Raw genomic sequence first — 27,178 nt, forward strand, 5'->3', positions numbered from 1 at the left:
GTCTTGCCAAAACGGCTTATTGCAATCCACTGGATGCGTCCTGTGCCTCCTCGACTGGAGTTTTGGAAGTTGGACTTACGTGAGTGGTGTGTAGCCGAGGAGCGCTGATTGCACTTTGTTTGCACTGATGAGAATGCAGAACGTGACCTAGAGGTCCGGGGAGATATGTTGTAACACTTGATGTGTGGGGAGCCTCAGGGGTATGCCCACGCCCGCCACCTCATACGTGCTGAAGTCAGGGATGGCCCACCTTTATTCTGCCCGATTGTCTGTCTTAGATATAGCTTTAGCCATACAGTAGGGGTTGTTGCCTGGAGTCTTCGGGTGGCTGGGGGATGGCTGTGCCCCTTGTGCAGGCCCGGGGGACTTGCTTGTATGGAGAGGACTCTCTTTGCTCCTTCCCACTGTCGAGACCTGGCTGTCTCGGGCTCTGTCTCTTGCCAGACTCTTCGTGTTGCCTCTTTTAGGTGCCCCCATCCAGTGTCGGGGGTGTTCTCTCTTCCTCTGGCTTCCCTCGGTGCTTGGGCTCTGCTCCTTTCATTTCTATTCATTGTGTGGGACATTCGCGATTGATCGCACCCCTCGGCGCTGCCACAGTTGTTGTTTTTGTTTTCATTTTTCGTGTATATATATATATATATATATATATATATATGTGAATAATAGTTGTGCCCCTCAGGCTGGGGTTGTGCCGTAGGCTAACATGGTGATTGTGCCCTGTCTTTACTACCACTACAATATGTGTGCCCGCAGTAATGCCTGGCGCTTTTGTGCAAATTGTTTTACATGCATTTTGGACTGGGCGCTGCTCACTGCTCTGCCCCAGTGCACAGATGTCGAATGCACCTTGTTGTGTGTACTTTGTGAAATAAAAACAAGTTAACAAAAAAAAAAGCTATTATTAATTGACTGAGAAGTCAATACTCTTGCTTTGAGAAAGGAACAGCTGGGCTAGCAGGCCCTTGTTGGGACCAGCCATTATCCCCTCGGGTGTTTGTTTAGCAGCATCCATTAGGCCGTGTGTGTGTTTACTCACGGTGTTTAAACAGACCGGTTGTTTGCACTGGGCCATTAACGCGCCTGCACGGCGATCCCTGCTGTACTTCCGGGGCCAGTGTAAACAGCTTCCGCCTGACTTTGAACCTGCCTGTCCACGTCTTCCTGAACTTGACGTGTCTAAATTACTGATTTGCTGTTCTGATTGTGTTCTTATTGTGTTTGGCTTGGCTGCACTGCACGTTAGATAATGTGACAACTTATTTTTACAGGTTTACAACCTTTTTACAGCTTTAACTGTAAGCCAGATCTGTTGTCAGCACAACATACACCATGACACACAGGAAGAGGTCCTGGGTCAGCTCCCTTTAACCATTGGCAGGTTTGGACAAGCCCTTCACATGGTGGCCCGCAGGGTTCCTGCCATGTTTGTGCTTCAGCCCATGGCTTTTGGCAGATGTTTACATCTGTCCTGTGCAGATTATCCATCATTAAGAAGGACACACAGTGCCACCAGGGCACAGGCACTGCACATACAAAGGAGATGGTGTGTCACTGCCGTCACTGCTAGCTCAAGGAGATGATGGATAGAGCGCTGAAACTTTTCAGACACTCACCCCCCGTCACAGATCTGGGTTGAATCCATCATCATTCTTTAGTCCACTCTGTCACCCCAGTTCAGACACAGCCATATGCAAATCAGTCTTGACCCTGTGTCTCATGGGAACAGTCCAGCCCAAACTGTTAAGCCAGGTCTTCCCTGAACCGGAAACAAGCATCCTGGCACCGGTTTCTGGGTAACACCCCTCATCAGCCAGGCTAGCTTGAATCCAGTGGCAAAGTGAGCAAGCAACCCACGTCTGGGCATACCCTGCCAACTTAGGGCGAACAAAGCAAACACAAGGAGATGATGGGCGGGGTGCTGAAACTTTTCAGACACTCACCCCCAGTCACAAATCTGGGATGAATCCATTATCGATCTTTAGCTAACCGCACTGCTATCATCTGCCATCGCAGCTGCTTTCGATGCTGCCCCAACCCCCGCTGGTGGCACCAGCCGGCCCCACCCTTTTAGCGGAGGCCCACAGAGCTCTGCCTCTGGCTGCGCCAGGCAGTTAACCCTCCCCAGAGCTGGCACAAGCAGGGCCCAGTTCCTTCACCCTCCATCTGAGAGAGCCACAAGTGCAGGCTGGAGCCCTGTTCCCCTCCTGCATCCACCGGAGCCCGGGATGCACACCATGACACTGATACAATGCTTCGGTCCACTGGCAACCCCAAAATTTGAGCAGGTGCATCATTCAACCTGGAATTGCACAGAGCCTGGTGCTTGTGCACTTAAAACCTTGTCAAAGAGGTTGGTACCTGCCTGCCTGTCTGGAGCATACTCGGTTACGCTGTGGTGCAGCCGCACGCATTGCAATGACCTCGTAGGTGACGGCTGCTTCTCGACTCATGGACCACCAAGGAATCTACACAAGAAGTAGATCTCCACGTGGCACCAGCAGGATTTTCTATACAATCGGGAAACATCCTTCATCCCGCAGTCACCACAACAACCTGCCTTTAAATGCAGTCACTGCCCCAATTGTGACGTTACCATGCATTACTTTAACCCCAAGTCGTTACAAAGGCTTGCTTTAGGGGGCGTGTTGATCTGCTCTGCTCAATCTTTTCACCAGGAAATGGAAGTTTGCACGTATTGCTTCTGAGTGAGAGGGAAGCCTGGTTTGCTCCTGCCATACTGATGTGAGGGGGAAAGCTTGCATTGCTGCTGCCCGATTTGTACCTGTCCTGTGATAAGAAAAACTTGTGCTGATTTTGCCCTTGCAGTTGCTTTCCTTTGAAGTTGGGAAGCTGCATTGTTTCTGCCCAAGGTGTAATGAGGAGATGTGTGTTTCACTTACCTGTGTGAGAGAATCTTCTGATATTCCTTCTGCTACTGCCACCCGTACTTAACCTATTTGTGCTAAGGAAGGTTGCACTGCTGGTGTCCATGTTACACATGTATTGTGTTGTGAAGAGAGGTACGAAACTTTCCATTACACATAAGAACAAACGATTTGTATCGTCAATGCTTGTTTTAATGCTTGATATGGGTACGAGAGTGGTTTTACCCATGGAACAAGCAGTTTTTGAAATGGAAATGGTTGTCAGTATCCCAGAGGTCAGGGGTTGAGTGTGTCAGTGGGTGCTGGTGGGTCCCATTGGCACTCACTGTTAGAAACCGCCATTCTTTTGGCCATCTTGCAGGAGTCCAACCTGCCATTATCCATTACAAGCCGGTCATCATGGCCAACTGATAAACATCCCAAATGGACAGCTGGGCCTGCTGCCTGTCCTTACTAGGCCTCAGCCCGCCCAAGGTCAGGCACTGCTTCGTGCGGCAGAGCGAATGATGAATGGAGACATCATGTCACCCATACACGGTGCTCTGACTACAAGCTACATTTCAAACGGTCCATGCTGTGCACTCCGCATGGCTATGTTTACAGGCAAGCAGTAGCGCACTCCCGGGGTGGGAGCGGGCTCTCGGAGCCTGGTTGCAGACAACCAAGCATGTTGCTTCTCTGTGCACTGCTCGCTTGGTGTACGACTGCCCTCCCCACCGAGACGTTTTAAGACTTGGACAAAGTGGCCAATTGCCTAGAGCCCCCACCTTCCTAGGGGCACCCTGGGAAAGGGAACCTTCTCTCTAGATCCTTTTTGTGTATTTTTGTATCTTAATCTCTGAAATTAAATTAAATATTGTTAGGCAACAAAGGACATAAATTAGCAAGAATGAGTGATAAAATTCATCCTTGTCCATGTACTATTGCCCACTTCCGCTGCCTCCCAGCTCCTGCTGCACACTTTGTCTGTGGTGCCTTCCATTGCAGCAGGCGGCTTAAGCCCCTAGAGTTGGTGCCGACCATGACAGGCTGAGCAGCACAGTTGCCAAATGAATCGCCTCCATAAATTCAAACCAGGTATCAGAATGTACAGGGCTGTAAACCAGACATTTGTGCTTTGCTTATGACCTCTATAGAACCATGTGTAGGTAGTAGACACAGGCAAGCTACAGAATAGCATACTACTTTCAGAGGAGTTCTTAATAATTATATTTACTCTACGTGATGCATGTAAGGCCGGAAGTAAACATTGTACCCCACACCACCCTTCAACAGTAAAACGTGACTGTTCTCCACCCACTGAATGTTCAAGTTTAAAGAGGAGGTACTGTGCAGTTCACTGAGCACACATGAGTACTTTGTTTCTATTTTTCCAAGGATAACGGCAATGCTTTTTACAAAAAATGCGTAGATTTCTTAAAGTCACATAGGCCCTGCAGAACTAGCCAGACACAATGTCTGGTCTCTGGGTTTAGTCCTTTGCCCTGAGGCTCCCGTAACATGTATCATGATGTAGAATAGGATGGGGCCTAGGACCAATGCCAGGGCTGGAGGTAATCTGAAGCACTGGACCTCACTGAAGGCCTCTGAGTGGCCCACTGCTGATGCCCGCAGAGAGGCCGCCCGTGCACCTGCAACGGCCCCAGCGTGGTGCCCTGTAAAAAAAAAATTGTAAATTGATACTTGTATAGCGCACTACTCACCCACAAGGGTCTCAAGGCGCTTGTACGAATACCGCTGTGGAACCCATCCAGGCTTTCCCTGTGAGGCGTCCACTCCTGGGCACCCCCAAGGTGGAGGCCAGGCAACCTTAGCGTTGTGGGGGCCGTTGTGGAGATTAAGCAAGCTATTGCCCAGAGTGGGACTCCATGATTGGAATAGACACCGAGGCAAGAATTATCAGGTCCGTGGAATTTTGAGCCCAAGACCCGCCGAGGCGGGAATTGAACCCTGGTCCCGGGCTAGAGCTCTGCATCAGGGTCTGCCGCTCTGATCATTGAGCCACAGTTCTCCACCAAGCCCTGCAGGCTTGGTGTGTGAGTTTGTCCAGGCAATGACCCTTGCTGACTCATGACTGAGCTCTCCTGTCCCTTCTGGATGGGCCAAGAGCCCTACACCAGTGAGAGCTCTCAGTCTGAGGCCATGGACCAGACTGAATGTTGACAATCTCAGACTCCCAGACTCCGTGCCAATTGTGAACCCTACACTGCAGAGGGCGTCATCAGTGGTATTTAATAGCTAGACCTGGACACATCTTGACTACTTTATCCATGTCAAAGTGAAATAGATCAACAGCACTCCGAAAGGAGGCCATGGGTGTACTACGCCTTCCTGTGAAACAGTGCATAAGAGGAAACCTGAATGTAAATAGCAGGTGCATTGCTGTGCAAGAAGGCCTGCTGCCAAGCATGATTAGCATTGGAAATACAAGGACATCCAAATGCCTTATTGTTGGACTTGCCTTCTCTGCAGGCTCACTCCCAAACTCTTTGCCTTCACCTCTCCTGTTTTTTGAACCAGTTTTGTTTGGCTTTTAGGACTCTGTGTACTTTACCATTGCTAACCAGTGCTAAAGCGCATGTGCTCTCTCCTCTAAACATGGAAAATTGGCTTACACCAAATTGTCACATTTAATTTAAATGTAAGTCCCAAGTAAAGTGGTACTACATGTTCCTAGGGGCTATGCATAACATGCTACTAATGGGCCTTTAGCACCTAGATGGCATTTAAATGGGAACGCATTCACCAAACGCCATGCGAGAATTCACAAAAACGGAACACAAAAGGAACACATAGTAATCCTCGACTGCAGATGCTGTACTCAGCCGAGGGCTAGTAAATATACTAATACAAACAAAGATGATAACACCTAGAATGTTTACTGTACCATGTCTGAAATGTCGGAATAAGCAATAAGTGATGAATTCAGTTTTTTCCATAGTGATCTCTCGACTGATTATAGATATCTTGTTAATCCATACTAATAATATAAAGAGAGAGCCCAAACATTTGAGGCGGGTAATCTCAGGAACCACAGCACCAATCACTACACCCAATACAGCGTTGGAAAAGGCAGTTGAAACAGGACATAGGCTATGCAGACGCCCACCATATACATTTAAAAGGTAAAAGAACAGTGCCAGCAAAGTAGTCCCTTCTGGGCGTGTCTGCGTTGTGCTGTGGGCGTATACTGGGGGCGTGACAAATGCTGGGGGCGTGTGGTACGTTCCGCCCTTCATGCCATGTCTCATATCATGTGCTAATCCCACCCTGCTCCCTTTAAATACCCCTGCACCCCATAATCATTACCCCTTTACTCCTTAAAATACCCCAACACCCTTAAACACTAACCTATCTTAACCCTATAAATATACCCTGTACCCCAAAACCCAAACTATCCCTAAACCCTAAAAATACCCCTGTATCCCAAAACCCAAACCTAGCCCTGAACCCTATAAATACCCCTGTACCTCAAAACCCAAACCTACCCCTGAACCCTAAAAATAACCCTGTACCCCAAAACCCAAACCTAGCCCTGAACCCTAAAAATACCACTGTACCCCAAAACCCAAACCTATCCCTAAACCCTAAAAATACCCCTGTATCCCAAAACCCAAACCTAGCCCTGAACCCTATAATGCCCCTGTACCTCAAAACTCAAAGCTACCCCTGAACCCTAAAAATACCCCTGAACCCCAAAACCCAAACCTAGCCCTGAACCCTAAAAATACCACTGTACCCCTAAACCCAAACCTACCCCTGAACCCTAAAATACCCCTGTACCCCAAAACCCAAACCTAGCCCTGAACCCTTAAAATACCCCTGTACCCCAAAACCCAAACCTACCCCTGAACCGTAAAAGAACCCCTGTATCCCAAAACCCAAACCTAGCCCTGAACCCTATAAATACCCCTGTACCCCAAAACCCAAACCTAGCCCTGAACCCTAAAAATACCACTGTACCCCAAAACCCAAACCTACCCCTGAACCCCAAAATACCCCTGTACCCCAAAACCCAAACCTAGCCCCGAACCCTTAAAATACCCCTCTACCCCTAAAACCCAAACCTACCCCTGAACCGTAAAAAGTACCCCTGTACCCCAAAACCCAAACATAGCCCTGAACCCTAAAAATAACCCTGTACCCCAAAACCCAAACCTACCCCTGAACCCTAAAATACCCCTGTACCCCAAAACCCAAACCTAGCCCTGAACCCTAAAAATACCCATGTACCCCAAAACCCAAACCTAGCCCTGAACCCTAAAAATACCACTGTACCCCAAAACCCAAACCTATCCCTAAACCCTAAAAATACCCCTGTATCCCAAAACCCAAACCTAGCCCTGAACCCTATAATGCCCCTGTACCTCAAAACCCAAAGCTACCCCTGAACCCTAAAAATAGCCCTGAACCCCAAAACCCAAACCTAGCCCTGAACCCTAAAAATACCACTGTACCCCTAAACCCAAACCTACCCTTGAACCCTAAAATACCCCTGTACCCCAAAACCCAAACCTAGCCCTGAACCCTTAAAATACCCCTGTACCCCAAAACCCAAACCTACCCCTGAACCGTAAAAGAACCCCTGTATCCCAAAACCCAAACCTAGCCCTGAACCCTATAAATACCCCTGTACCTCAAACCCCAAACCTACCCCTGAACCCTAAAAATACCCCTGTACCCCAAAACCCAAACCTAGCCCTGAACCCTAAAAATACCACTGTACCCCAAAACCCAAACCTACCCCTGAACCCCAAAATACCCCTGTACCCCAAAACCCAAACCTAGCCCCGAACCCTTAAAATACCCCTCTACCCCTAAAACCCAAACCTACCCCTGAACCGTAAAAAGTACCCCTGTACCCCAAAACCCAAACATAGCCCTGAACCCTAAAAATAACCCTGTACCCCAAAACCCAAACCTACCCCTGAACCCTAAAATACCCCTGTACCCCAAAACCCAAACCTAGCCCTGAACCCTAAAAATACCCATGTACCCCAAAACCCAAACCTAGCCCTGAACCCTTAAAATACCCCTGTACCCCAAAATCCAAACCTACCCCTGAACCCTTAAAATACCCCTATACCCCAAAACCCAAACCTAGCCCTGAACCCTAAAAATACCCCTGTACCCCCAAAACCCACACCTTTCCCTAAACCCTAAAACTACCCCTGTACCCCATAACCCAAAACTATATCTGAACCCTTAAAATACCCAAACACCCCAAAACATATACCTCAGTACCCCAAAACATATACCCCTATACCCATACTTACCTTATCCAAACATATAAAAAAAACCAGGCTTTTACCATTCATGCATTTACAACGAATTTCGTTGTAAATGTATGCGTGGTAAAAGCATATAAAATGTAATGCCATGCGTTATAATGGCATTGCGGAGTCATGGTACTTTCGTAATGAAAGTATGCGGAGTGATGGTATGCGGAAAGAAAGTTGCGGAATAATGGGTGTTTACCCTGCCCCGGTAAGTACATTGGTGGCACGGCGGCCCACATCTCCAGCAACATACTCATATTTTTTCACCACCCATTTGAAAAATGCACAGGTCTCTCTCATTGATGGCCAGCACCGACATACACTTTTAGACACACCTCCCACCACAAGTTCTAGAATTGCGAACTTTAGAGATGGGGAGCTACGTTCGAATCTCGGCATCAGCTCAACATCCTGTGATTCCAGGCAAATCGCTTTGTCTCCCCGTGCCTACCACAAATGAATGTGTTCATCTGTATTGTAAATTGTGCTCATGCCATGTTGTCGAGTTCGCACTATATAATATTGCAAGGAAAAATAAAGTAGGGAAACTCGAGTTCACACACTACTGAACGCGCACTCTTAAGTGCATCAGCAGTGCACTGTGTATCGGAGCGTTTCACAGGCCTGTCACAGATAAGAAATGCTATCAAAACGAAATCCTACAAAACAATATACTACTGGCCGGCAGCAATTCATACCCGGGCAACGTCGGGACAGGCTGCTAGTGTATTTTATAAAGAAATGATGTTCAATAATATAATGAAATGCAAAATCCCAATAAAAAATGTAAAAAAAAAATAATGGGCCTTTACCACCTATTGTGCCACCTGACCACGTAGTCCTATGAACTTGTCACCTTGAGTGGGACCTATGCCCAGACGTTAGTCCTGTGCTCTCCATGCCACTGGAGTCAAGCTAGCCTGGCTGATGAGGTGTGGTGCCCTGAAACAGGTCCCAGGATGCTTGTTTACAGTCCAGGGAGGGCCTGGCTTGGCAGTTCGGGCTGGACTGTACCCATGGGGAACAGGGTCAAGACTGATTTGCATATGGCTGGGTCTGAATTGGAATGGCATGGGAAGCAAAAAAATGATGGATTTAGGCCCAGATCTCTGTACTGGGGTGAATGTTTGACATTGTGCAGCATTCTGTCCATCTATTCTTCTTTTTGCATTTGTCACCCCGAGTGGGACGGGTATGCCCTGACATGGGTCCTGTTCTCTCCATGCCACTGGATTCAAGCTAGCCTGGCTGATAAGAGGCAATGCTCCGAAACCGGTCCCAGGATGCTTGTTTCTGGTCCACGGAAGACCTGGCTTGGCAGTTTGGCTGGAGTGTTCCCATGAGGCACAGTGTCAAGACTGACTTGCATATGGCTGGTTCTGAACTGAGGTGACGAAGTGAGCTAAAGAATGATGATGGCTTCAACCCAGATCTGTGACTCGGGATGAGTATCTGAAAAGTTTCAGTGCTCTGTTCATCTTCTCCTTGTGTTTGATGTATTTTCACTTTATTACTGTTTGTGTGCTGGATACATACTTTACACAGCGTCTCTTATTTAAGATTGACTGCTTTTGTGCCAATCTACCAAAGGGTTAAGCATGGGTTAATATTGTGACTTTTGTGATTCACTTTGACAAGGATTGTGGCTGTTGCTTGAAAAGGGTAGTCACTCAGCCACCCCAACCAATAACCCAGTTTCTAAAACTTATATTTATGTATATTTAGTTAGAATTAATTACTCTGCCAGTGTTGCCAAGTAAGTGTTTCTGTTTTCACAGTGGTATCTACACCCAACTTACTAGTATCACAAAACTCTGACTTTAAAAAGCTTTAAGGTGATGTCATTGGCTTTGTACGAGAACAAAAATTAGAAAATGTACATGGCTGCCAAAATGAACTTACCAGCCTCTGTATTGGCCAAACTCTTGGTCAAGCGTACCACTTGACGAGAGGGAAGGTCTACTAAATTCTTCCTCTTAACCCCAGAAGATATGCTTGAAAAATCTGCACCAGGGCTGACACAATTAGTTACCTAGTGGTTAGTGGAGGACCAGGTCACTTCTCATTATAAACCTGTCTTGATGACAACCATACTAAAACTAATACAGTTTTGAGTCACATTTTCACCCTTTATCTTCCAACTAGTGGAAGCGGCAGTGTCCCAACAATTGAAGTTTTTCTGGAGTCCAGTCAACTCCTACATTCAGTTCAGTCTGGAATTTTCCAAAGGCTCATTCCTCGTTGCTATGGCAGATGATCTGAAGGCTGCATTTCATTGGCACTGACAGATCTGCTCTGTGCACGCCTGAGGTGGGGATGGTAACGGTTGGTATTGTTTATGCCTGGCACCTTTTTGTCTGGATTTGCTCAGCAACCTCTCCCCCTGGTGGCTCTGTTGCAAAAGTAGTGCTCCATAGAAGTTCTGCTTCTTTTAAATGTGGACCTTTTGCTTACTTTACTATTGTCTAAATTATTTACTTACTCAAACAACCTAAAGGTATTTCTACTTATACTAATGCAGCACTAGTCCTTTTTGGGTTCTGGAGTAGCGTGCTATTTGCCGAAAAGTGCTTCAACGCCTCATCAGTGGTAGTAAGCGCTATATAAATACAGTTACAATTACTTATTGTTTTCTCTAACCACCCTGCAGCGATCTCCATAAGATGTGGCCCGGGCCTTCATCTCTTTTCTCGCTGGCCGTAGCAGCAGTTCCTGAAACTTAATGGCAGCAGAACTGGAGGTTCTCTTCTGAGATAGCAAAGAATATTGAAGTTGTGTGGCTTACTCATTTGATGAGTAATCAGGGTATCTTTATAGGTGAAGACTTTTTTTTTCATCGCTGATGGGGCAGTTATTGCATTTTGTAATTTTCAGCTGGATATTTTGCCATACTTTGCCTTTCATTCCTACCATGCAGGGGCGAGGGCAACTATTTCATCTAGGCTATTCCAATGGCCTTTACTTCGGATTATCCTGAGATATCATGTCATACCTACAGTGTCTTCAGGGCTGTGTGGTGCATAGTGTTACAGGTATCGGCACAAGTTCTTTCAAGTGATACCTCTGTGCTACCCTGTCTTTACCAGCTACCCTTACATTACAGTATTAAATGCAGTCTTTAAACCCGAGTACCAGGGTCTTGTGGAGATTTAATCATCTTTTTCTAGTTAAGAAATTCTCAGCAAACACCTTTGTTTGATCTACCATAGCCTACTTAAAATTCTACTTTTCCACGGATCTCTGTTAGTGGACTTAGTTTTGGGGTTCGGGTGGCTAAGCTGTAAAATTAACTCCCTGGAATTCGCATCATCAGAACTCTCTTTGGCTTCAAAGGGCCCATCCAATACCGGGAAAAATACTTCACTCAGCACAGTTCTGCATCACTAACAATCGCCAACAACAGGAACTCTAGAATGTTCCTTTGTCTCGTGACGTCTGCTTGAGTTCTGAGACCTATTGTGACACTGTTCATCAGATGGCTCTTTAAAGGAAAGACCTGGGTACCACAAAGACTTTGGGTTGAAGAGTGCAGAAAAGAGATATAGGAGTCACCTGAGCCCAACCCACACTTCTTGTGGAGCCACAGCGGCATAAACTGAGCCTGACTCTCACCCAAAAATGTGCATTGCAGAATAAAGGCCATTCCATACTCTGACACAGTAGATGTGGACCCAGAGGCAATGTTAGTTTTTTCGCTCGACTGGCAGGAAGAAGTTGACAATTGCTCTTGCATATATCCTGCTTACCTCTAAGAAAATGATTCTGCCCTATGCTTCCAGCTAAAAGAGACATTGTTCGCCACTGGAATGCTGGTCAGCTACCTGGTGTCTCAGCGCGGCACTCTGCTATGGACTGGTGCATGGGGCTGCCCATGGAAACACTCTACAACAGGGGTCTCCAACCTTTTCTGTAGTGAGAGCTGCTTCCGATCAGTGAAAATCATTGTGATCTACTTAACGGCTAAGCAACTCGAGCATTGTTATCAGACACCCCCATGCCCTGTTTCATTGGGCCCAATTCACAGAATGAACTTAAGACTCAATCCTAAACTTACTACTTTTGGCATTCACAGAATGCACTTACTACTTTTGGCATTCACAGAATGAACTTACTACTTTTGGTATTCACAGAAGTTAGGATTTTGTCTTAAGTTTGTCTTAAAACAAACTTAAGACAGACTTAAGTTAGGATTTTGTCTTAAGTCTGTCTTAAGTTTGTCTTAAGTCATACTTAAGACAACATCCTAACTTCTGTGAATACCAAAAGTCGTAAGTTCATTCTGTGAATCGGGCCCATTGACTTTAGGCCTAATGTCCATAGGGCCAGATTCTATGGTTTGAACAAAATACTTTGACTAGAGGCACTATGAAAGGGCTGCTGGCGTTTAGTGAAAGCATGGTCTTTAGGGATGTAGGAACATGTGTGCATATGAATGGAATCTATGTGAATGGATGACTGGAAGCTTGTGATGTATGTATTTGTAGCACAGGACATGCCTTTCACAGTATATGGCACAGCTACACGAATAACACAAACATATCTTCAAATGGGAGAAGTTTCAAATGCTGTAAAATTTTCTGCAAAAATACTCACAATATGGAAAATATTTCTGCACTTTAAATTTTTCCCACTCAAAATAATGGCTGTATTTTTCAGTTATAAATAATGCCACCGTGTCTACCATATGTGCGCAAGATGTCTGCTGTTTGTAAAGGTGAATCTTTAAAATGAGAGAAAATTAAACTGAAGAGTTAACTTTTTGTTTATGTGCATTACATAAGACTCATCGTTTACATTTTCTCCCATTTCCAAGTGTCATATTTCCAAACACCAGGCAGCGTTCTCCCAGTGGCCTGTAGACACGGTGCCATATTTAGAACAGAAAAATACAGCCATTTGTTTAAATGTGAGGAATTTAAAATGAAGAAACATGCTTCATGAAACATGAAAACATAATTGGCTTGATTAAAAATATTAAAACTTAATGTTTCATAGAAATATTTGTCATCACTTTAAATGCCTCCCACTTAACAAAATGACTACATGTTCAGATATAAATCTGACAAATGTCTACTGGCCACTGGGAGCAAGAGCCTTGCTCTTTTAAATGCAACATTTTAAAATAGGAAAAAATGAAAAGGAAGAGTTAAATTATTCATTAAGGTAACTTTTCATTTTAATTTCCTATCACTTAATGGCATTCAGAAACATCATTTTGTTCTCACCTTCAATACTGAGTGAATATAAGAGTTAAATACCTCAGTGCTTCAGTTCTTCACCTCGGTGCCCCAGACGGGGTCATAAATCTGACTGAGAACTGCCCATTATCAGGCCCAGCTTGCTGCAGCCTGATGATCATATTAACATAAACACAGCCTTCCCTTAACACCTTAAGTGTTGCGCCCGTCCAACGGCTGACGGCACGACTTCCTCGGGAGTGCTGCCGTCGGCCGTTGGACGTTCCAACTGCACCTGCGCAATGGAACGTCCAGCACTGGAGCTGGACATTCCATAGCTGCTAAGGTGTTAACTTTAAAATGAAAATGTGACCCTGTGAAGATTTGCAAATTAACTCAAGGCTGTGAGCTACTCTGAAGGTGTCTTGGAGCTACTGGTAGCTGCTTTACTATGTGGGGAGGCTGGTGGAGTTATTCGTGCCTGGTTAATGGGCACCAGGATGGTTGATGGGGTTTTATTTAGTGTAGTTCTTTAAGACTGGGGAGGATGTGTAACGATGATTGGTCAGGACATTACTGTTATTTGGTGTAGAAACTTTAAATAACTAAACAAAAATTATTATTAAAAAAAGAAAATAATTCTGCCAAAGTAATTTCCTGCACATTTATTACAACATAAGTCTTAGTTTTCTGCACAACACCATTATGCAGAGAAAATGTCTGCATGCACTTACCAGTGGGCGTATGTAATGTGATGACTATTTGTATAGCGTGCATTTCACCCGGGGTGGGGGCGGGGTATTCCCACACCAAAGAATAGGGAGAGCTGACCTTTCTGGAGCCCATTGGAAGAGACAAATTTTCAGTATCTCCGGAAATCAAGGCCCACTCTGGTGGGGGAGATCGTTCCAGGCTTTGAGGGTGAGGCAGGAGAAAGCACAGCCTCAGATCTGGCTCGGTGGATACGGGGGACATGGGCGAGGGGAAGGTTGGCCGACGCAGGTGTCTGGTCAGTGTGTGAAGCTGGATATGGCTGTTGAGGTATGCAGGGCCTTGATTGTGATTGTGATTGTGATTGTGATTGTGATTGTGTTTGCACATTTGTTTATTAGGACCTAATGGAGGTCCTTGAGGTTTTTGGATATGGAAGTGTTGTGTGGTAGTTTGAGCTTGGGTCTTGCAGCTGCATTCTGTATGATTTGGAACTTCTTGGTGAGGCGGTCGGAGATGCGGACTTAAAGAGCGTTGCAGTAATCCAGTCTGCCAGTGATGAGAGCTTGCGTGACGGACCTTCAGGTGTTCGAGGAAACCATTCTAAGACTTTCTTGATCCTCGAGAGGGGGTGTAAACAGGTGAATGGGGCCATGTTGACTTAACTGGTCATAGACGTTTGGCTGTCAATCACAATTCCTACGTTCCTGAATGTGTTGGATGGGAGTGGAGCAGGTACTAGCTCTGTGAGCCACAAGACCGATGAATAGAGAGAGTTTTTTTTCCGAAGACAACTTCTGTTTATCTCAGTTGAATTTTAAGCAGTTGATTTTCAACCAGTCCGTGATCTCAGATGGACAGTTTATGAAGTTTGCTTGGGTGTTCGATGCAACTTCAGATAGGGTGAGGATGAGCCGGGTGTCCTTGGCTTATGGATGATGATGCTGAGCTTGTGTGCGCTGTTGATGCTGGAGAGTGCCACCATGTAGATGTTAAAGAGTGTGGAGCTCAGTGAGTAGCATTTAGGGATGTCACGTATTAGGTTTGAGGCAGTGGAGGAGTAAGGATCTAGGCTGACTGTTTGGGTGAGACCCAAGAGAAAGAAATTGATCCATGGAAGTGCCGAGCAGCAAACTTCAGTCTTTTGGATACAGTGAATGAGATGGGAAATGGTGGTGAATGCTGCTGGGAGGTCAAGTATACAGAGTGTTGCTGTGCCTCCCTCCCTGTCCATGGTGAGGCAGATTCTGTCAGTGGCAGCGACGAGGGCCCTCCCTGTGATGTGTTTTTAAGTCTAAATCCTGATTGGGAAAGATACAGGAGGTAGTTGGTGTTGAGGTATCAACCATTCAGGTTTTGGTGAGCTTTTCTAGGTTTCGGCCAGGTTGGGGAGGAGGAAGATGGGTCTGTAGCTGGCCAATGTGCTGGGGTCCACCAGGGGTTTCTTCAGCAGAGGAAAGATGGTGGTGTGATTCCAAGTGTTGGGGATGGTGGCGGTGGAGACAGAGGCGTTGAGAATTGATGAGGGCTGTGCAGATGCACTTCAGTCCTTTGGCAGAAATGTGTGGACAAGCATCTGAAGGAGCTCCCAAGTGGATGGAGTGCATTGTGGTGGCCGGTTCGATGGCAGTGACAACTGGCCAGACGATCATGGCGGTTTCGGGTCGTTCTTGTTGTCTAAGTGGAGAATCTCTAGGGTAGAGGTGCCTGGTTGGGGGATGAAGTTGTAGATGGTGTTGATTTTGTTGGTGTAGCATTGCAAGATTTAGGGCCAGAGGTCCAGTGAAGGGGTGACGTTTGTGGGGCTGGTGCTGGGGATGTGAATTCCTTTAATATCTCAAAGATTTCATTTGGGGTTGTTATGGAGAGTCACAGGGCAGTATCATTTTCAATTCTTCTTTCTACAACAGTAGTAGGGCCACATACAATCGCACTGGCAGAGCCACCAGCACCCATGAAATCATTCGCCAACTCTTCCAGGAACATTCTATGACCTCATATAAATGCCATGATAACATTCTACATTCTATGTGTCTATGTGACTGTTAATGCTCATTGGATAATACATGTGTGCGGATGAACATGTGAATATATGTGTGCTATATATGTACAACTGCCTGAATGTTTGCATGTAAGTTTGTAAGCATGTAATGTGTTGTGTGATCATGTAGTATGTATTGGTGTGCATTTATACAACAGAGGTGTTAGGGCTGTTTTAGATCCGTTTGGAGAGGGCTAGGCGCTTGGTGGTTCTGAGATGTTGGGGTACATCCGAAGGGCTGATCTGTAGACGTCTCTGTCGTAGTTGCACAGAAAGGATAAACTTTTGAAAACACAAAGAGAGCTGCATTTTCAGCCTAGCCTGCCTTGATGATGTCACTATGCAGTGAAGAACAGATGAAGGCTATGTGTAAAAAGTTGCACACCTCAATGTTTTGAGGGTCCAGCGAGCACTTGACACTTATTATGAAAGTGACCCTCATTTGGGAGGTTCGACCAGCCTTGTAGCCATTGATATGTTTGGGAGGGAAGATATAATTTAGGGGACCTCAGATGGAAATGGACAACTTTTTAATAAAATTGTATCTGTGGATTTATCGCAGCATTTAATACTCCTTTATATGTTTTAAAAATGTTTCCATTTTCCTACTATGAGCTCCAAATTGTCCCTGTAGTGTACTGAATTTGAATACATAGGTAAAGCAGGACGAGCATTTTAATGGCAATATGGACCCTCAATAAAACTTCGAAGGTTGAGAAGTATGCAGCAGGAAATGATGTGTGGAAAAGGGTATACACCCGTTACAACGCATCTTTTACTCCGCACTACCATTACAACGCGACTTTTACTCCGCATACCATTACAACGCATTGCGCTGGGGGGCGCTCTAGGATAGGGAATAAGTATAATTTACTATCCAACACCTTCCCTAGGGTCCACGGGGACTGGAGTTAGAATAGTAAATTATACTTACCTCTATCCAGCACCTCAAAGCGCTATGCGTTGTAATGGTATGCGTTGTAAAAGTCGCGTTGTAACGGTATGCGGAGTAAAAGTATGCGGAGTAACGTCATACATCCGTGGAAAAGAGTGTCGGAGATGGAGAGAGGGAGTTGTGTCGGTGGACAGGTGCTGTTGGGGTGGCAGGTCCAGATGCATCTGGGCTGTGATTCTCCAGTCTGCTGAGATGTGTTTACCTCTGCATTCTGCATGTGTTTCGGGATAGGGTTACCATATATTTGCGAAGTAGAAAAATATATGTATATTGCTCATTTCAGCTAGGTTCTCTTTCTAAAAAAGTTATTTTTAATTAGAAATGTTCAAAGAAAGTTGCATAATATGTAGGCCACACCTATAGCTTACCATTGTCACTAAGACCACGCCCAATGCGTCTTAGACCACGCCTTCAAATAAATATTGCTTTCTAGTGCTTTAGAAACCCCATCATTATGCATCTATCTATCTATCTATCCATCTATCTATCTATCTATCTATCTATCTATCTATCTATCTATCTATCTATCTATCTATCTATCTATCTATCTATCTATCCATCTGTTTGTCTGTCCATATAAGTAAAATATAATATAAGATCCAATAAAAGCCATTAGAATATTGTCGCCTTACGTTGTTCCCTTGGTGCTCCTGTATCAAGAGAACAGGGTCACCTGACAGTCATTTCTTTAATTTCTACGTCACAAGCCTTATTCTGTACTCCAGCCCTCAGACCGATCTTCTGAGATATTGTTTGTAAACCATTCATAACCATTATTTATTTTGCTAGTCTCCCCTGAGACTCAGACTGCCGGCCCAGGGACCCCAGCTCTCCTCTTAGGCCAGTCCCATGGTAAATAACTGCCTATTTTACTAATGTATTCCAAAGATCAATTAGTTTGTATTGATTTTAACTGATTTTTAGCAAACTGGTTTTATTACTTTCAAAAATTGATGATATGTAATGAGATATTTTGTAGCAATGGTTTTAAGTAACTATGCTAAATAAAATAAACATGAAACTTGAAACTATGGGATCTTCTTCATAGGACAAGGAAACCACACCTGGAACCTTCAGCGGGAGAAAGACCTCCAGGTCATCATAGTTCCGTCCATCAAAGGTGAGTGCAGACTTTTCAAGTAACACATCCAGAAAAGCCATCACAGAGAACTCCCCACAACTAAAGGTCAATACGAAGAGAAACCCAGATAAGTCATTGCAACATATTTAACAATGTGATGAAAGGGTTGTTTTTCCTGTAGATAAGATGTGGTATAGAATTAGATTATAGTTAGTGTTGAGGTAGTGGTTCTAGTGTAGTTTAAAGTAGGGTTAAGTTAGAGCTATAGCTAGGACAACGTTTAGGGTTATGAGGAGGGTGGGGTTTAGGGTTTTGGTGGAGTACAAGTAAAACCCATTTTTGTTGCAAAGGGATTTGTTGTAGCAGGTTTCTTGTGGCAAAGAGACTAATAATAATTAAAAAATGTTTGGAGAGAGTCCCTTCGGGGGTCTTCTCAGAAATTACATTGATCCGTTCACCTTTCGTACTCACGGCTAAGTGGGACCTCATGGATTCCAGCTGAGCAGAGTGGTGGAGGAGGTATGGGGGTGACTGTTCTTGAAAGACCCCATACTCAGGACCCAGTCTCTTTCATTAAATGGATCATCTGGAAATTGTTATCCAGATATGGCTGTGAAAACCTCAAGTTCCTGTGCAGTGTATCTTTGCAGAAGGTGTGTGCAGGTTCTTGCATCATCTTTGGGGGAGGATGTTATCAGAAGTTAGTGTGCAGATGGGTTTAGGGCTGTGGCTGCTTAAGGACGTCTCTCAAAGTCTGGTCTCTGTAGATGTCGCTGTAGATGTCAGTCTCTCGTGCACACATCAGACCCATCATCTCATTGTAAAGGTAGCGATAGCTCCATTTCTATATCTATGCAACATAGGCGGTTGCCTATAGCATCTGTTGCTGCGAGTGTCGAGGAGTGCGATCCATAAAACCATTGAACACGGATGTCACTACGTGGTAGCCAAAACGCAAGTTTAATGTTGTGAAAACCGTGTTTCACCTTTTGTGCTAAAATACCTTGAATTGGCCCTTGGTGGCTATAAAAACATACTGGTGCTCACCCAAGGCCTAGGAATTCCTTGGTGAAATGAGTGTGAGAATTCTTCTCTTATGGATTCGCCATCCTTGTGGTCTCTGCTTAGAGGTAGTTGGGAGAATGGACCCCCAATCACAGTATCCTAGGATCTCTCGCCCCACACACTGCAATGAAACCTAGGCAAAGGGACCCACTACAGTACACGCTTGTGACATTAGCACAAAACTGAATGTTACAACACAGTCTCTCCACCCTGTGCTGCATCATAGGGGCACCACCAAAATATCACACTTTACACAACATCCTGACGACACGACACCGTGCACAATATCTATGCAACATTGAACTTCCTCGTTGCATGCATTCTTAGACTACTGTTCCATCACCTGGTACCCTAGATGTGCCAACAGGACATATTCCACTGCTCTCTCAGTCCACTGCCCACTCAGGGGCAGCACATGTTTGGGATACAAACCCAAGGCACTGCACTGCATCCCAGTGACACTAAAGCACCAGACCACAGTGAGTGGAAGAAACAGACAGGAATTCCACCCCAGAGGCAGTCTGGGTGAATACTACCAAATGTATCATAAAGCACAGATACATGACTGCATCTGAAGGACTGGCTTCACGGTATACCCTCTTCCTTATGCACAGGGTATAGAAATATATCCTCTGATGGACAATAGTAACCCACTGAACAATGAAACCTGCCACATTCTTCCTTAACCATGCAACAGTCACAGGCTGGTCTGCAGCCTCCCCCTTGTGCCTGTCTCAGGCCTCTTTAAAGGGCTGTCCCCTTTCAAGGCTACAGATCAGTGCAGTGGACCCAGAACATGCTGTGGACTAAAACCACAATGGAAAAGGCCTGATACACTTCTCATCAGATAATGTGAATATGATTAAGGATGAGTATTAAAAAAGGTGAACCAGTTCACAAATCTGTTTCTGCTATGCAAGACGTGCTCCTGCATCTAATGGCCTGATTGAAGGATGGGATACTCTGCCGCACACCTGCCGATAGCCTACCTGGCATATTACCAATGCATGGTATCCGGTGGTACTTGTAATAAGGCGGGCGGGATATCCGTCACGTTTGTGATGTATCATCTCATCCTCCAAACTCCAAATCGGGTCCTGTGTTTACAAATGCAAGCCTGAGTTTATGAATGAATGGGGGAACAACCTTTATAACGCAACTTTTAGCACGCAGTGCTATTACAACGCAGACTTTAAAACGAAAACCATTACAACAGACTACACTGGGGGGCGCTCTAGGATAGGGAATAGTTTTAATTTACTATCCAACACCTTCCCTAGTGTCCACGGGGACTGGTGTTGGAATAGTAAATTAAAATATTCACTATCCAGCACCCCCCAGTGTAATGCGTTGTAATGGAATGCGTTTTAAAACTTGCGTTGTTACAGCATGCGTGGTAAAAACATGCGTTGTAACAACATACATCCTTTATGTATGTATATGGTATTTCTATAGCACAAACCTAGCCAAAAAGCAGCTGGGCACATTGTACATGGTCAAATACAAGTATAGACAAGTCAATGAGAAAGTGGTGATGGAGGTCAGGCGAGGATGGTTAATGCACTGGAATGTAGTAGTCCTGAAGAAGTGCATCTTCGACTCTATCCTATATTGGAACTCCATTGGGGTGGTCCTGATGGATACAGGGATGTTGTTCCAGACCCTGGATGATAGATGGAATAGGCTTGATGTCTTGTTTCTTCCTGTTTTACACTCCTCAGTCTGATAGTGTCCTGGAGGCAGGCGATCCGAGATCCATCCGGCACAGTTAGCTTGTCTGCTAGATAAACGGGGGCGGGGAGGCTGGTTGTGATAGCTCTGTAGATGATGCAGCTGGCTTTGAAGATGGAAAGCCAATGGAGTTCAATCAGGATGGGGGTTGTCAATTCACTGAAAGCCTCAGAAAAAAAAGACAGAGAGGCTTTACAACAAATCACTCGTGCAGAATCCTTAGATCTGAATACCATATCACTGCTAGCGACAACAACACACTGCAGCAAGAACTAGGACAAAACAAATGCGCGCAAATTGTATCCCTGTCCTTTCACCATTTTAAAATTTTGTATTCTCTAATTCAAATTTTGCTGGGTAAGTTAATAAATGGAAGCATGTAGAAATCATAGGGGCTTCACTCTACCCTTTTGAACCATCAGACTTTACCAATTTTCCACTGGCCTTATCACTGATTGGTTTTACTTTCCCTGTTATAAATCCTCTGATATCTCACCTGATCTTCCTGTTTGATCTGCCTCCATCACTAGATTTCATCACTATCAGCAGTACAGTCTGCTGTGATCTCTGTTGCTCAGTACTTTGTTTTGACTTGATTTGCAAATCATTCTCCTTTAAGAGTTACTCCTGCATTCTGGGATTAAGTCACAATTACACAAGTACAAAAAACAATGTGGATCGCATTGTATGTGCTTTCTATTTCTTTTTATTTTGAGGATTTGAACTGAATGTTGTCCATCAAAGTTGCCTCCATCATGAACTTGATTGGCGAGGAAAGATGTACCTCTCCCGGCTCAGACGTCTTCGGTTACCTCTCTCCTCCTTGTAGATGGATGGAGTTTGAGTTTGTAGGAGAATAGTTGCTCTGTTCGGTGGAACAAACAATGTCATCGCTTGCTTCTGGAGTGGCTAACACCTAAAACCCCAGCCCATTCAGTGGTCCATGGGGAATCACTGCTAGTTGCAGGGGTAAGTGTGGGGATCTGGTGGATGCTTCTGAGGAGGATCCACTGGAGCTGCTTATGTGGTGCAATCGCAGCTCTAAACAGTCTCAAGATGAAGAGGAAAAAACACCACAAATAAAACCTAAATGTCCTCACTTCCTGTTCTTTCAGTAATTTTATTGCACTTTTCTCTTTATCATTTGAGATGTTCCTTCCTAGGTCAGGTGATGGAAGTTGATGCTATAGGACCCATGTGCTTAGTTGAAGTATTTTTGTTTTCTCCGCATTTCTTTAATCTCTAAGTGCCCCTTCTCTTGGGCCCACGTGTATCCAATGCATTGACTTCGACAAGTCTGCTCCTTGCTTCCTTATAGCGAATCAAAGTTTCGCCTGGAAATTCTGGGTTTGTTGACTCGTCCTTGGATGCAGCCTCCTGGGTAAGGGATATTAACTTTGCTTTGCTTCCCATAAATCCGTTAACCTTGTTTCAACAATGCTTGTTTACCCAAATACATGGCTGTCGGTCACAGTGTACGTGGTTCCCTTCTCCCAATATAATACGTTCTCATTCTTTATTGCATTGAGATGTTCCTGGGTGGCAAGTATCCATAATTCCTGCTCAGCTTCTAGTTTTCCTCCTCTGATCGTTGGTCATCATTCAATCCATTCTGAGTTCACTACACTGAGCTGAAGATAACGCACATCATCATCCATAAGTGACCCATAGCAGACATACCACAAGTTCGATCGGTGCCCGCTTGATTTGATGGGTTTCCAAAGCTGATCCTCCTTTTTAGACCAAACACCGTTGAGGTACAACTCTGGAGAGAGTCCTTTTTAGCAAGGCCTTCCATTAACCGCAATCTGTCGTGTTAATGGGGAAGATGCAGGTCTCTGTGTTCTTCTCAGATTTGGGGTGCCAAATTACCAAGGTAATATCCCGTTGCCAGTGCAACCCTGGAACCCCTTCCTTGACTGCTTTTTATGCATTGATTCCAATTCAGCGCCTGGATACCCTTATCGGTGATTAGCTGTGCGCTCTACAAATTCACACAAGATAAAAGTTTTACCTGCAGCATTGCTCATGGAGATGACTTCTTATCCATCTTTAACTAATTGACTTTAAACATGACAAATATGGTGACTGACAATGAATGTTATTCTCTTGTACAAGGTGGATGCAGCAGCTGCCCTTCATCATTTAGACTGTAATTATGCTTACCTTGAATCTGCAATCATTTTCTGTGCTTGCTCTGTAGCTGCTTCCCTATACATGCTTTTAGTTTGGTGGGATTGACTGATTTCTGTTTTTCTTTTTAAATATATTAGAGTAGAACCACAACATGTAAGAACAGTGGTGATTAGGAATGGATGTAGAGGAGAAATCTGAGATTACTGTGCTGGGGATCTTTCTTATTTGAGTCCAACTTTTTTTCATCACATTTTTGACTTACCCGTGTCTTCGTCAATGGATTGAGTGGATTCTGAGATTGCTTTTATTGAGATTGACCGTCACGAAGAGCCGACTGTGGTGACAAGATATTCTATCTACCTTTTTCAAAATGGATAGAGATTGGCATGAGCCCCCTGTCCCCACGAGGCTGGCAGGCCTGTTTCAAGAGCGGTGATCATGAGGCGGTCCTGAGTAATTGTTGGGGGGACTGGGATTCATATGACCATCCTTTCATTTCTCTTCTCCAGCTTGGTAAATGTTAGGTTATCAGTACAGTAGGCGAGATGTGGGAGCTACCCCAGAGAGAGGCAAGTAGTAAATACCCGATCACCTACCTGCAGTCAAGCTGAAGAGAGGTAGATGGACGACTCCAGCTAGTGGATGTCAAACACCCGTGTGAAATGAATGATGGGAGTTTAAAGAGCTAGGGAAAAACATTCTAGAAAGCATGGCTGGCACAGTTTTCTATTCTGATATGTATACATTCCACTGTGTAAAAAGTCCTCCTAACTTTGCAGCTGTAATGTGCATGTGACACCCAAAGACACAGAGACCTGGATAAATGTGCCCAATCTCAGGAAGCTTCTCTTATGCCGCATTTAAGATGTATGCATCTGTCAGTGCAGCTCACCAGCAATGTGAGGATTGTTCAAGGATTGCAAATCCAATTAATTTCCTGAGTTAAGGCATAGCCTAATGTGCCATCTTCTGACCCACACATTCAACAGAGTGCTGTGTAATCTTCCAAAGGTACAGAAATAGTAAAACATTTTATTCAGAAGAACTATGCTTATTATAGATTCACCATCCAGTCACACTCCAACTTCTGTGGAGAGGACAGTCCGTTATGCAACATTTATGCATGGAACTCACATCTTATTCAGCACTGAAAATGAGGTATACATCATAAGTAATCTAACATATTTGAAAAATAGTATACTTTTTATAAATTAAAAAAATATATATTTTTTTTAGGATTACCATTTATTTGTAGTAACCGATGGATAGATGGATTAATTATCATGCTTTCAGTGAGAAACCTAACTCTTATACTCCTTAATTACTAATACTGTTGTTTCTTTGCAGCCTCTGTGTACATCCAGGCCATCCTCCTTTGCGTCATCATCTTCCTGGCCTTCTACCTTGGGGCGCTTGTCGTCGCCTTCGTGCACTATTTCAGGTGAGCCCTCTGAACACTGGCAGTTATATTAAAAGCCCCTGCGGTCTCTAGGAGGACAAGGGATTGCCAAGATAAAAGGCAATGTATTGAAAGAAGAAAAGCAGGTCTCAAGTAGTCACACTCCAGGGGCTCCTATAAACTAAAGGCAGATTATTGCCCTCCACACTGATTGGAAAAAAGTTAAAACCCTGGCTCTTTCCTAGGATTTAGAGCCTCTGGCCCTGGCCCTCTGCACTTCAATTCCCCTTTGGGCCTTTCCTAAGTGCTGGGATGCTCCCGAGTAGCCATGCGCTATAGAAGAGTCTTTTTTCATTTCATTTCATTCAGTTTGTCTATCAGTTCTCTGGTTATTATTGGATACACTCTGGAATGGATCCATTACCCCATAAATCCCCCATGGTTTCTAGCTCCATAGGATCATGAACATGAGCCTGAATCTTCCCGCGCTTCACAGGGGCTTTCGGCACCGATGAACCTCTCAAAATAGCCCTAGAGCTAAATATCAATTGAGACCCTTTGAAGGTATCTCTTATCTCTAATATAAGTTGTCTCAGTCTTTCCTGAGGCATAGGAAGACATGTAGAGTGTCTGCAAGCAAGCCTTCCTCCACAGGGCAGCTTGGACACAGTGCAGGGCCTCCTGGCCAAAGGCACAGGTTATAGATGTTGCACCTCAGTTGGGGAGGGAGCTCCTTGGAAGAGCACTGCCACAGAAATCCCTGACTTTGGTGAGCCTCCCAGTACTTCTCATGTCTCCGGATAACCCTTTGTGCCTCTGCCCATGCATAACCGGCGCAGGACCAGATGGGCCAAATACATGCCATTTCTTTGGATATCCACAGAAGATGCATCACACAGGATACATCTAAATGAACTAGTTGACATAGTCAGCGGAGTTAGTTAGTGGAGAAGTGTGGCTCACTGGTTAGAGGAGGCAGACCTGGAAACAGAGATTAGCCCGGGACCAGGGTTCAATTCCCTGCTCGGTGGGGTCTTGAGTCCTAAAAATGTCCATGGACTCAACAATTCTCGCTCCGGTGCCTACTCGATTCACGGGTTCACACTCTGCGACTCTGGGCAATAGCTTGCTTAATCTCCACAACGGCCCCTCGCGGCGGGATGCCTGGCTTTCACCTTGCGGATACCCTGCCGGGGTTATCTCACAGGGGAATACCAGGACGGGTTCCCTAAGCAAGCGCTTAGAAACCGCTCGGTGATTTGCGCTATACAAATTCCTGTACATTTACATTTACATTTACATAGCCTCGTCTACTACATGGCTTTGTTCCTCTTGAATATTGTAGTCAAAATCAAATCAAAATAAGCTTTATTCGATTTTAGTTGTTTAACTCCTTCGTAGCGATAAGGGGGTGGGGGAGGCCGCGCGGCGCTCCCGTACTTGTGACGGAACCGCTCCGTCACGAGCCTCGGGTGCGCTGTGCTGATGACGGAGCAGTTCCGTCACGGCCTGCCTGCTCAACAGAACGTCCAGCGCGTGCGCAGGCGCGCCGAGCGGGCCTTGACGGAACCGCTCCGTCAGCAGCACAGCGCGTCCGTGGCTGGTGACGGAGCGGTTCCGTCACCAGCAGGGAATGAGGTTAAAATCACAAAAGCAAGCAAATTCAAAAGATATTGCAGTCACCCCACTAACACCTTTGTTTGTACTAACATCATTGTGTGTACTTCCTTTAACTCACTAACATCATTGTGTGATCTTCCTATAACCCACTGACTGCATGGTGTGTGCGTCCTTGTGTGCGCCACCTTTAATCCACTGACCATATTCAGGGGCAGATTTACAAGCCCCTTGCGCCTCTTTACGCTGCCATTGCGTCACTTTTGTGATGCAGCGGCGGTGGCAAAGATGTGCCATGGCGTGGGATATTTACAATGTGACGCATCTAGGAGATGCGTCACGTTGTAAAGCCCTGCGCCAGAAGGGGGGGGGGGGGGGGGCGTTCCGGCGCAGGAACGCCTCCTAAAAGTGGCTGAGTGAAATCTACAGGATTTCACTCAGTCACTTTTGAGCCCATGCTGCGTCAAAACCCTGCGCCTGCTTGAAGCAGGCGTAAGGATTTACGCAGCATTGTGGAGATACAGACCCCTAGAGCTATGCTGGAGTTGTGTCGCGCTTGCGACGCAACTACAGCAATGCGCCGCTGTTTCGGCACAGATGCGTGACGCATCTGTGCCGTTTTTGCCCCATGGCATGCCGCATTTCCAGGGTGGCGGAGCTACGGCACACAATAACTGCCGCATCCCTGCTGATATGCAGGGATGCGCCAGTTATTGTAAATCTGCCCCTGAGTGTGTGCCTCCTTTAATTCACTAACATCATTGTGAGTGCTGCCTTCATTCCAGTGACAACATAGTGTGTGCTTCCATCACACACCCCCAGCAGCTTTGCATGAGCCTTATTTAACCCATCCACATCATTGTTTGGATTGTACCACTGAATATCGACACCAACAATATTGTGTCATACGAATATCGAGGACAGAATACCGAGGAACAAAACACTGGACGAGAAGTGCACATAGGGAAGAATAGATTTAATGTTCCTAACTCCACATCTGCATACCTTGAACATATATGTACTGTGTTGGTACATATATTTGGAATTAGGTATAGAATAGATAGACTTACCTACCTGTCAATATTTTGGTTTGATATTCTG

The 27,178-nt window shown here is 45.3% G+C and overlaps 1 protein-coding gene across 1 annotated transcript in view; it reads left to right on the top strand.

The window, feature by feature from the left end:
- Window positions 1-27,178, top strand: part of SIDT1 (SID1 transmembrane family member 1) — a 440,759-nt gene that overhangs the window by 262,963 nt on the left and 150,618 nt on the right. Inside the window, exons 8-9 of the mRNA XM_086935576.1 lie at window positions 18,097-18,168; window positions 24,409-24,502. Coding sequence (XP_086791702.1) covers window positions 18,097-18,168; window positions 24,409-24,502 — 166 coding nt within the window. The remainder of the gene's footprint in view (window positions 1-18,096; window positions 18,169-24,408; window positions 24,503-27,178) is intronic.

This window comes from Lissotriton vulgaris, chromosome 8 (assembly GCF_964263255.1).
Source record: "Lissotriton vulgaris chromosome 8, aLisVul1.2, whole genome shotgun sequence".
Taxonomy (NCBI): domain Eukaryota; kingdom Metazoa; phylum Chordata; class Amphibia; order Caudata; family Salamandridae; genus Lissotriton; species Lissotriton vulgaris.